Here is a 12285-nt window from a genome sequence, read left to right as displayed (position 1 = left end):
CCGTCTTTCTTTTTTGTGTATATGTGTGTGTGTGTGTGAGTGTTTGTGTTCTCCATGAGCAGTACAATGTGTGTGGCTCTAGTTGGTGAAGGAGGACACACATTGCCCATAGCCATAGAGTGTGTTTTATCCAGCTGTTTGGTATATTGATAAAAGAAAAATATGGCATAAGTGCAGTGGAAACAAGCTTAAAATAAATATCCTAAATACTTGAAGCACGTGAACATCCTCTGAAGAGGTCAACATATTGTATGTGTAATGAAATGTTGATGAGACTGTAATTCTACATAGTTTTCACTGGTTGAGTTTTGAATGGACCTCTTTTAATGGTGTCTTCTCCCGGAGGTGATTAGAGGTAGGATAAGAGGGGGCGCCATCCACCCATGTTTAGCTTAGCTTAGCATAAAGACGGGAAGCGGAGGCGGCAGCTAGCAGACTTTCTCTGAGTGCTGTGATGGCTCCTGGACTGCACTGCTGCAAGGTGGCAAGTTAAACCATTGAAGAACTGCAAAAGTAAGAATTTATGGGGTTATTACTGTGGTACTACTCAAAAACACCCCTAAAGCTCACTCATTAACACAACATACCTTGAATGCATGCATAAAGAGAAGGCTGAAAAACAAAGGTTTGTGGTGTTACAGGGAGTTACGTGCTATAGCTATTTCTTAGACAGACCAGTGACATCTTGTAGGCAACCGGGCAACCAAGAAATATCCAACTATACCAATATAAAACCTGTAGCATAACCACATAATTTTGCAGTGGCTGTCATACGTCCATTTCCACCTGAAATTACCGACAAAATCAAAATCTCACTGACAGAAGAGGACAACAGTGGTAAAGGCCAAGGATATGACAGCGTTAGAGAGGTCAGAGAACATTAGTGGTGACGTAACCTGGGAGCACGCGGAGTTTGGCAGGGCTTAGATCAAAGTTGCTCAAACCAAACCCAAAGCAGGTTCATCAAACCCCTCTCTGTTCCTGTGCTGTTTCTGAGCTAGATATTCCTTTGTGCTACATTATATTCCGTAAATCACCTATTCATGATCATTGTCTGCGGATGCTGGACAGTTCCTTCCTGGGGCTCGGGTTTCTCCCCATCAGTGTTGAGTAACACTCAGGGTTTTAACTACACACTGGCTCTGAGTGAGTGAGTGAGAGAGTCTTCAAGAGTCCTGCTCATGGGAGAATTAAAAAGGTCATTCTCTATATGCTGAATTATCATCACAATGGGCCATGAATCAGATCCACATGACTCTCCTTATTCTAAACGCGGACAGCCTAACATTCATTTCAAGTTAATATTGTCGTCATTAATCATTGTCTGTACCTGTGCTTCTTCTCAGATGAGACTAGTAGATTAGAATTGTCCATCGGTATTGTCTGAGACTAAAGTAAGTTGACACAATAGTGATTCAATTTCCCATTTCTCATGCAGACATGCAGAATGGTTCGGTACTATCATTAACTATTGGACTAAGTGTCTTCTTCTTCTTTAGCAATTTTGGAAATACATTTTTCACTGTCTTTCTAAGAGTGAGATAAGATCAGTTTTCACTGTTAAGAGCAGAGCTGGAGTCAGGACGTGGTTAGCAGAGATTCAGGCCACAGTGACTGTACTGAAAAATGAAGCCAGTGCAGAAATCTTTCTTATGGCCAGAGGGGCAACTTAACTGGTCTCCAGGACAAGTCGGATTGTGTGTACGTTTTCGAGAAAATGACCGTACTTCCCGCTTGATTTATTTCCTCAGCAAACGGTTTCCTGCTGAGTTTATTGTCTCAGTCGCTAGTTTCAAGGCTTCTAAAAAACAGCATGATGCTCATTTTGTAAATGATGCTCCCATTTAGAGTAAAATAGATCACATCCTCAGCTACACTCTCTTGTCCAAATGTGTTCACTCCTGGCTCCAAAAAAAAAAAAAACGTAGTAGTCCATCACAATAGCTTTACACATGATTCGTATGTTTTTAACAGATTAATATGTTTAAAAGCTTATCAGGTGTCAAAACGCTGCACAGCAGTTTGTAATCATAGACAGGATTTTACAACTTTGGAAAGTTATCATCCATCATGGCAACTATTTTATCTTTCCTCACAAAGATTGCAAATTGATCAATAGGAATACAGCATCCGTGGTATTAAGTATCCACCTGGAATATCTGATCAGCCACCATGGAAGAACCTGCCCTGTTAGATGCACTTACAATATACATGATGAAGTGTCCTCGAGACCCTGTCCCTAAACCGACACAAGTAAGACCCCGGACTTGCTGTTGGTAACATTTTGACCCAGGGACCTACATCTGATTAGAATTTTGCTTGTAGATGTTACAGTTATGAGCTAAATAGTCCTAAATTCTATCATTGTTTTACTTATGGATGGAGTCATAGTGAAAATAAATGATTCCCCTTTTTAGGGGTCCGGGAGGTCCCCCTCACTGCTCTGTGCCCTTTTGAATATTTTTGCCCTTGATACTCAGACAGTCTGCTACTGGCGTTTATGTGCTGTTGTCTTGTCTTTCCTATAATTTTGCTCATGTTTATATTCTAAGGTGTGATTTATTGATTTTGTCATAAGGACATCTTGTATCAGCTGCACTACCACAGAGCTGGATGGTGGGAGTGATTGAAAACATTTTAAGCTGAAACAGCTCCTGACCCTTGCGTGAGTCCAGGTCCAAACACCTTCTAGTTTCCTGTGTTCCTCAAAATACAGCACGATAGCGTAAATAAGTTTACTGAATATGTATATTGCAAATTTGTAGTCTCTAAGGCCAAGATGAGATAACTCTGATGACATCATTAGGGCTTATTGCTGAGTCAGTTCTGCCATGTGGGACTGACAGTGGGGCTTGTGAACCTCCTTGTGCTCGCACTGAGAGCTGCTCCCTGCAGCAACACACCACACACACTCATCTTCAAACCTGTTTTTATTCATTGGTCTTTCTCTGTGTCTGACACGCTCTTTTCTGCTCCGTTACTCTCCCCCTTCAGTTTTGTTCCCTCATGTCTTCAGTGACGTTTGAAAACTCTCCTGAGCGCCTCACCTCCAGCTGTTTGTGAAGTGTTTCCGAAACTGTATATAAATGATCGTTGTGTGTAGCAACCAAACTGAATTAGTGCTTCCCAAACTGGACCGTAAGAGAAATCCCCGAAGGGGATTTCAAATGCTCTCGTAGCGAATGAGAAATAAATGAATTTTATTTTATTCATTTTAACATAATTGAAGACTGGTTTCACCCAGTTCCTCTGCAGTTTTAAATACAGGATCCTCGATTGAATGCTTGTTTATACTGTGTGCTGTATTAATGGGTAGTGGTTGTTTTATGGCCACAAGAGGGGGACAAAGCCCTACTGCAGAGGAGAGGGCTTAAGTGTAGACCCGGCAATTTCCCATGGAGTTTTAATACAGCAGGGACAACGTGAACTACTGACAGCTTCACACTTGTACATTACACACTGACATACATTGCACAAGGACAAAACTGAACAACAGACTTCCTACTACAACTACCCTTCTACAACACAGCCCTCCACAAAAGTGTAAGACATTCAAGAGCACTATAAATACAACATATTGACGCTGAGCTCGGAATATTGGACTTAATGGTGGTTGTGATGAGCTCGTTCCGTCTGACTGTGTTTGGCTTCGTCTCCAAAATCATAAGAGCCTTTATCGGAGATCTATCAGCTGCGCTACATACTCCTTGAGCGTTATTTGCTGCTTGTGGTATAAGTGCCAATGTAAACTGATTGTTTCATCCTTGCATTTAAAAAAAAAAAAAGGTGATAAACTTGGATTTATCACCTTGTCTAAATGGAGCCAGTTCACACATCCCGAGCTGTGTCTGGCCTACTGGTCTCTTCTTCCTTGTTGGTGTCGGGGTGGATGACGGGGCCTTAAAAATCCAAAGCAGACCTCTTCACTTGAACCCGGTCATCATGCCTTCTGTAATAAGAGCATGTCATATGCAGTAATTTAGTGTTGGTTAAATTGTATATTATTGATGCAACTTATCCTGCTGACTAATCCTGCAGTTTCAGTCCTCACATGCTGTGAAAGTGCAGCGTGATACCTTGACTACGAAGGATGTTTGGAGAGACGATGTTAGAGGATGTAATTTCCTTCATCGTTGTTCAGGGTGTTGTGCTCTGGGCATAAAACAAAGCTAGAATATCATCTTTCTTTTCTGGTCTTCCCTGAGAAAAACAGTTACTTTGTTATAAAGGCGCAAACAGATGATGACAGATCAACGACAAACTGACAAAGTCGCGCCGAGGCAAATATTCTTCAACAGTCCTCATTCTCCCCCTGCTCCTCTGCTGTCATTTGTCTCAGAAATTATTGCCTTGCAGTTGTCCGTTCTGAAGTTGCATATAAAAACAAACATTTCATCCTGGCCCTACATAGCCGGTTTCATAAAGTCACACTCATCACAAAAATATTTACCCCAAAATACATGTAGTAAGGTGTTTATTCTGCTCTGAGTAATGTCCACTGAAGGCCCTGACAATCCCCACCAATTAGGCAGCTCTGGCAGCTTTTATGTTTATGTGAAACTCAGAGAAGAACTTGGGTTTATGGCTGTGTGGCCCTTTGTTTTGGACTGTAATGACTCTGTGGTCACTCATGGTCCCTTTGAGGTGCAATTATTTTGTTCACAAACGCATGTTCAGCATATAAAATTCGGCTGTTGCTCCTGTTTTTGTCTTGAATGATTTGTGGACATTCGAGGGTTGGATAAGTTGAAGTAATTGAGAATGCAGTTTGGTTGAATCTGCAGAGCGGTGTGAGTATAACTGAGCTGTTAGGGTGCAGTTGCATGGCTTTGTGTAGTGAGGGTAGTGTTGAGCTTAGATTGTGATCCATCCTTGTTAAAGAATCAAAACGGTGGACACAATAAAGGAAACACCTGTGCGAGGTCTCGCAGTGTAACGCACGAGCCCTAACAGCGGAGACTCCGAGGTGTCAGAGGAGGGATCCCAGGATATGCAACAGATGTCATGTGTACAGAATAAATCAGCTTTGTGAAATGTATGATACAAAGAATGTGGATGTGGGAGGACATACAGCAAATTCAGGAGCCTTCTTAATTCATCTTTAGGTGGAAATAACCTCTAAAACACATTTAATATCCTGAATATCACTATGTCACACACTGAATATAATTTCTACTCATATTTGCGTGGTGCAACTTTTCATCCATAACTCTTGCGTTGTGTGAAATATTCAAACAAATTGGGTCTTTAAAATGTGATTGTGGCTGACTGGTTGGTTTTAATGTTGTCGTAGGTGTTAGCGAGTTGTTCCGCTTCTCGTATCTGCTGCAGGCTAGAGGCTGCAGAGCATTGGCTAATGTAGCCAACAGCATAACATACCAGAATCTGTACGCTCATATATGTCTTTTTTTTAAACTTACTGACCATCTATTTATCTATCACAATGCTAGATTTGTGTAGTGCTATGAGTTTCAGTAGTGCACATGTGTGTGTGTGTGAATGCCCAAAGTAATGCTAAAAGTGCAGAACACTCAGTCATCGGAATGAAAACCAGTTTCTTGTGCTGCTTTAATTCTGTTCATTATGCTTCAGTGTGTTAAACATGGCAGCTAACAGAATGTCTTCCTGTCTTTCCTTCCCATGTCCATCGACTTGTACGTCTCTGTCACACCTCCTCCCAGGTAAGACATTTGGTTTTAATGTATTTCCTTGTTTCCTGTTCTCTTTTCTAGCAGGGGTTTTATTGTCGGATTTATTTGTTTTATTTTATTTATTTATTTTTACTTTAATGGGTTTCTGCCCAGGTGCTCAGACCTGGTGCATGCTGGGGGATTAAATTGTGGCTTTGTTTGCGATAGAGCTGCCGCTTTTATTTAGTTTTTTTGGATTCAAGTCACATTTGTGTAAGAGTGTGAGGCAGTGCGCTGCTGTGTGTGTGTGTGTGTCTTTTTGAAGCTTGTGGCCTCAGTCTCTAACTAAAGGGATTTCTTCCCAGTTTATTTATTGCATTATTCATGAACTAGAGCTGCACCCTCCTGCCCCCCCCCCCCCCCCCCCCCCACACACACACACACCCACACCTCCCCGCCCTCCTCTCTGTGACATAATCCATCTCTGTCTGTTGGCCGAAGCCTCCTGAATGTCACACTGAATCTCCGCTGTCACATCTGAATGTTGCCCATCACTTATTTAAATAAACTAGAGCTATGCACACAGTCTTGGATGGATTGTGTGTGTGTGTGTGTGTGCGTTTGTTAGATGGTTTTGTTCTGTCTCAGATTTGATGGTGGCGATGGGAGGATGGCTTGATGGATGGATGGATGAGGAGATGGATTCGCCTTGGCAGTTTTTCAGTTCTCTCCTTTTTTTGTGCTCACTCCATCACCAGAGCATTTGCGACTCTTTTTTATTTCTGTATGTATCTCTCCATCTCAGCTTCTCTTTTCTCAGTCTTTGTGTGTGCGTGTGTGTGAGTGAGTGAAAATGCGAGTCTGACCATGTGTGCTTGCGGCATGAATGTATGTGTGTATACAGATATAGTATGTGTGGAGATGGGTAACCATGACAACAGCAGCCTGAAGTGTGAGTGCTTGTGGCAGCACAGCACAGTGCCCTCTCCCTTTCTATCTCTTCTTCTCTACACATACAGATATCACACAGATACCACATCTTCTTGTCCTCCCTCTCTGTGCATACACAGTTTCCATACATGCTGTTTCTCTTTAGCAGTCCTGCTACAAACAAGCTGTCAATCCCTCATTGCCCTTTAGAAGTGGTACACGGAGGCAGAATAATCTGTTGAAGTTCACACTTATTGGATATTTTGTTCCTTTATGTTCCAGAGGAATAACAAATGTCATTGAACAAGTTAATAATAATGCCTGCCTCAATGATAAAAAAAAAAAAAAAAAAAAGGAGGATGGTCAAGTGCATATAATTGGAACAAATCGTACACTGTCATAAAAATGGGGCAAGCAGATTTGATTTCAAGGAAAACTCGTGGCAGCGCATAAACACTGTTTGACTCCAAATCAAAATTGTTAAAACCTGGCAACTCTGCAGCAGAGAGTTCAGTCAGATGAATTCAGGTGTGTCACGTGAGTGGCAGCTAATGTAGCCTGGAGCCTTTAGCCTGCAGCAGAGATGAGGATTGGTCTACAGAGGTCTAATTCCACACACTCAGATCTAACCTTCAGCCACAACCAACACTAACTCAATACATCACTTGACCAGACTTCTTCCTTAATATTTCCCCCTGGAAAACACTAAAGGCTTTATGCAACTTTTTTAAAAAAAGGATTTTTTTCTGTTTCATTTCACACGCTAGAAGCTGATCTCCGCAGTTCACGTGAAAAGCTAAAGAATATAAATATCAAACATCGTTTAGATTAGGAGTTTAAAAAAATATCACTGAAACCAAATTAATGCAAAATTAATTCAAGTGCAGAATTTTGCTTGTGCCGCCTTAAATCTCTCTGAGGTAACTCTTTTATGACATGGACGAGCGGACAGCTTCTTCAGCTTTTTCCTGTTTGGAAACGTGCAGCTCTATATGAAAACTCCATGTGCTGCATACTATCACTATACCAGCCACACAACAAGAGTGTGCAGTGGCACAGCAGGCGAGTGGCAGCCTCAGTGAAGCCTACAGCAGCAGCAGAGGCATCATGGGTGCTTTCCCCCCCCCCCCCAAAAAAAAATGTCATCAGTGGCTGAGCTCAAGCATCCCTCAGCCTCTTCCTGGAACTGGCTACAAACTGACCCAGTTTGGCAATGTTCTGCTGCTGCTTTCAATGTCAAGTGTGTGTGTGTGTGTGTGACAGAAAGAGAGGGAGAGAGAGAGAGAGCTCCAAACCGAGCAGACCAATAGCAGTCATCCACGTCCTGATTATATACAAGCGGAGAGCTGTAGAGTCAGACAGCTGCAGCAGGTGAAAACATTTCTCCTCTCTGTGCGATGTGGCCAGTACACCCCGTGGTCATGGTAAGCTCCAGATGCATCCTAACTTGTTGTTTAGCTAGTCGACTGCTTGACATTCGTCCACGGTACAACAGCTGCTCTCCTCTGTAGCTCCTATGGAAGCTGAAAGACTCAAGGAACTGTGGACGACAAGCTGATGCTGTCCTCAGGCCTCACATTTTGATTATTATCTATGAGGGTAGTATTACGATGCAGGTTGGACATAGCCAGGTTTTTCTTTCCGTTAGCTGGCTTGACAAAACCCAAAAACACCAATCAGAGATCATGTGTATCATGACGGTGGTTGTCAACTTTCTCGGATAACCGGGGTTTTCTTCGTCATCGTTCCCACAAACAAAGGTGCATATGGTGTGTCATCTGATTCGCCGACATGTACAAAATGAACCAATCGCATGTGGCCTATTTCAGGCAACAGAAACAGATTGTTATAGTGAGTGAAGAATGCGAAGAAAGAGAAACAGAAAGAAGCAACGCTATTTCAAATAAAGCAAGAGAGGAATGTTGGGTGAAAACTGCTAATTGTTTCTTGTTAACATAATCATTTCATCACTTAATGCACTCTGAATGCCTCCCGTTTATAATGCTTGACAACTGCACATTGTAAAGCTCTTAAACTTTAAACTTGATACAAGAGATTTAAGCTTTATACTCAAGAATTACATTCGACCTGACGCTGTCCCTTACTGAAGGGCCAAATCATGGTGGAATTATTATAATGCTTGAATATTATGTTTGTTGAATAATAGAATAATCTTTTTTTTTTTGTTTTTTTTTTTAATTTGAATTAAAATTAATTTTAGTGTGGTGCATGAAACTGGACAAGATGTTAAGGGCTGCAGGAAATGCATAACGAGAACTGTTTATTAAATCATCAAGGTAGCAGCAGTGATGTTTTAGGTCAAAATAGTTCAGCTGAATAGCAAATAACTGAAATCTAAACAATCCAAAAAAACAAAAAAAAAAGTTTGACATTGAAAATACTGACAGTGGCTAAAGACCAGCTGCAACGCTGCATCAGAATGCCTGTAGCCAGCAACCCAAGTGGGAACTGAATTAGTTCAAAAAAGTTTCCAATTGCACACTTTCCCTCAGCAGGCGGTAAGTTTAATGAACTGTTGTCATGGTCTCGGTTTTCAACGTTTAGAAAATTGAAACTAATGATGAGCAAGTTGCTTTGAAATTTACAGCGGGAATATGTTGTTTGCGACAGATTTGATCCTTTTACATTTATGATAACCGGACATGTACAGTTACTTTGTACTGCATTCGCCCGACATGGAAATTGTCACTGGACTCTTTTGTTTCAGGATAAATAAGCTTTGGTTTGCAGACTTTTGTTGCTTTTGTATTCATTTATGACCAAACTTGTGTATAAGCTGACCATGTTTTCTTTCGCAAACCGTCGCACAAACGAGCTGTGAACACTTGGCATCACCTTTTAAGTTGACAGGCCTATGATGTTTAGACATCCTGTAGTCACTGAGCAAAAATGAATATTAATATGAAGTTGTGTTTCTGTCCACTTGATAAATCAAAGTCCAGTATTCATTCTCTTTTAGCTCTGTTTCTGGCCTTTATCGAATCAAAATACTGATTCTTGTTCTTCTCGGGCCCCGGGGGGGGGTGGGGGTCTCTATAAATAAAAAAGTATGATCTAGGCCTGCTAATTATGAAAGTGTCATTGGATAACTTTGTTTGTGATTTGACACTACATAAATTCATACATTTTTAAAAGATTCGAAAATTGACAGTCTGATGTAGGCTTGTTAATCATTTTTCTCCAGTTTCACCTGAATTTTAATTTAAGTTACTTTATTAATGCCAAGCTGGGAAATGACTTCTCTGCATTTAACCCATCACTGATTGAAACACACACACATGCAACATGCAGTGAAACACACACAGGAGCAGTGGGCTGCATCAAGCATCTGGGGAGCAAATTCCACCACAGGATAAAGTCTGTCACTCTGCTAAAAATCTCTGACTGAGTTTAGGTGCAGTTTAAGTGGCAATGATGCAAAACCGAACAAAGTGTTGATTTTATTACTGCGTGATTTAACTCAGCTGACGTCCATGTCGAGCAACAGGCCGCACACACACAACACAGGCTCATCCGCAGTATTGGTGCCTAATAACTTACTTAAATTATCTGCTTTTGAACCTTTGGTAGAAACAGCAGTGAACGATATTAGTGATGTTAACACCTGAAATAATGTTGGCACCTTACAGGTGCAGGAAGCACTGGGATTTTAATCAATCTAATGACAGCAGCCTCAGTATAGAAACATTATTATCATTGTTATCACTCCTTTTCTGACTGCTTTAACAAACTCATTGGCTCTATCAGATAGACACACGTAAAAAAACACTGTAGCTTATGTGACCACAGGGCCTACACACTATTACCCAGAGGGCCTTGCTGTCCAGCGGACTACTGTGATAGTGAAGCCCCACTAATCAATTATTTCCCCCCTTCATATTAACAGCTACACACAGCCGGTGGGAATGTGCAAACTGTACTACCCCACAGAAGCAGAATACTTCATGCTTTAGGAATATGAAATACCCTGAAAGCAAAGTAAGTATGAGAAAGATGGCAGTCGTAGCAGGAAGGTCAGCGGTGTGAAAATGCACATCAAAACTGAAGCGTTAAAAATCCTCTGGGAGATTAAATCCGTGATGAACCAGAGATACATACAAACTGACGCCCCCCTGCCGGTGTGCATTTCATCTTAGTAAGATAATGATGTCATTCGTCAAACTGACGCTCCTCAAGCACTCAGATGGATGAAGCTCCTCATCTTTGTTTGTACATTTCCAGCGTTATGTATGATTATCTCAGACGCGCTCTCCGTGAAAATCAAGATAGAACTCTGCTTAAAGAAAAAAAATACAACCCAGCATTCAGTGATAAACATTCACTGTCTTATTGAGTGACAGCCATTAGATAAGAACAAGAGCTATTGTTTGATTTCAGTATTTTCAAAGTTAATTCAAAAGAACTACCCATCCATTTCTATACCGCTTATCCGTCAGGGTTGCGGGGGAGCTGGAGCCTATCCCAGCTGACTACGGGCGAGAGGCGGGGTTCACCCTGGACTGGTCGCCAGCCAATCACAGGGCCAACACACAAAGACAGACAACCACACACTTTCACACATAAATGTAGAGTAGCCAATTAACCTAACGTGCATGTTTTTGGTATTGTGGGAGGAAGCCGGAGAACCCGGAGAAAACCCACGCAGGCACAGGGAGAACATGCAAACTCCACATAGAAGGGCCCAGACCGGGATTCAAACCCGCCATGAGGCGACAGTGCTAACCACTGCACCGCCGTGCCACCTTAAAAAAAGTGAGAGAGACAGAGAACAAGAGAGATTATTCTGTGTACAAACAGGAGCAGGACATCATAGATGTTCTCATTTAGCCACAGCTGAAACTTATTTCTCTTCTCTTTGTTTTATTTATTTTTTTTTTTTTTAAAGAGACCCTCTGTTCCAATTCGACTTTTCAAATGCTAAAACTAAATTAGTCTGCTTAGCCATATTCTAAGGTGCAGCGAATTGACGAGGCTACCTGCACTAACAGACCTTTACAAATTGCTGAGCTGTTAACCTCACACACAGTGCTGGTATAGGCTGGTTTTGTACTGGGCTGAACATTAGAGCTTGGACAAGTACAGGGTTGCATGCATGGTGATGCTTTTACTTACAGTGTAAAAGTGATGTAAGTGATGTATTCACTTACTCTACTGATGTACTGAATGTACTGTATGTACTGAGGTGCCTTGAAATAATGATGTGTTTACTTACTGTTGTACTAAAGCCCATTCGAAATGCGATGGTTTCACTTTCTGACATACATTCGGACTACTTTGATAAAGAAAAAAATTACACAATTAGGATTCTTTGAACTGAATTGAAAAGTGATTAATGACGAGAGCAAAAGCGAAAACAAGTTGTAACAAAAGTCTTGTTTGTCTTATTAATTCTTAGCTTAAGAAAGTATATTCATTTGTTTCTTTCACTGTCATGGATTATGCTTAGTTATCGCAGAGATCAGTTTCATGTCACTCGAGCTCTGGAAAGTTCTCATAAACAGTAAGTTAGGGGACAGTGAGGCATTGTGCAGACAGTTGCAGGTATGTGTCGGAGACATGTGATCGCTTACATTCTGCAAAAACACATCAGAATTTCAGTTCAACAATATTAAAGATTTATTGTTGCTAAGTTGAAATTTTCTTGTCATCGATTGTCCATATAGCTGTGTTTGTGGTACCATACAACCCATAGCTCCTGTCACTG

At 41.4% G+C, this 12285-nt stretch overlaps 1 protein-coding gene across 9 annotated transcripts in view; it reads left to right on the top strand.

The window, feature by feature from the left end:
- Nucleotides 1-12285, top strand: part of LOC124053659 (pleckstrin homology domain-containing family A member 5-like) — a 190260-nt gene that overhangs the window by 84282 nt on the left and 93693 nt on the right. Inside the window, exon 4 of one of the 9 annotated variants that reach the window (XM_046379032.1) lies at nucleotides 5682-6021. The exons of the other annotated variants lie outside the window; for them this stretch is intronic. Coding sequence (XP_046234988.1) covers nucleotides 5682-5685 — 4 coding nt within the window. The 3' untranslated portion in view covers nucleotides 5686-6021. Of the gene's footprint in view, nucleotides 1-5681; nucleotides 6022-12285 lie in introns of those variants that run through there. 9 annotated transcript variants of the gene reach the window in all.

The sequence above is a fragment of the Scatophagus argus genome, chromosome 22 (genome assembly GCF_020382885.2).
Source record: "Scatophagus argus isolate fScaArg1 chromosome 22, fScaArg1.pri, whole genome shotgun sequence".
NCBI lineage: Eukaryota > Metazoa > Chordata > Actinopteri > Scatophagidae > Scatophagus > Scatophagus argus.
This window is presented reverse-complemented; position numbering and strand designations above follow the sequence as displayed.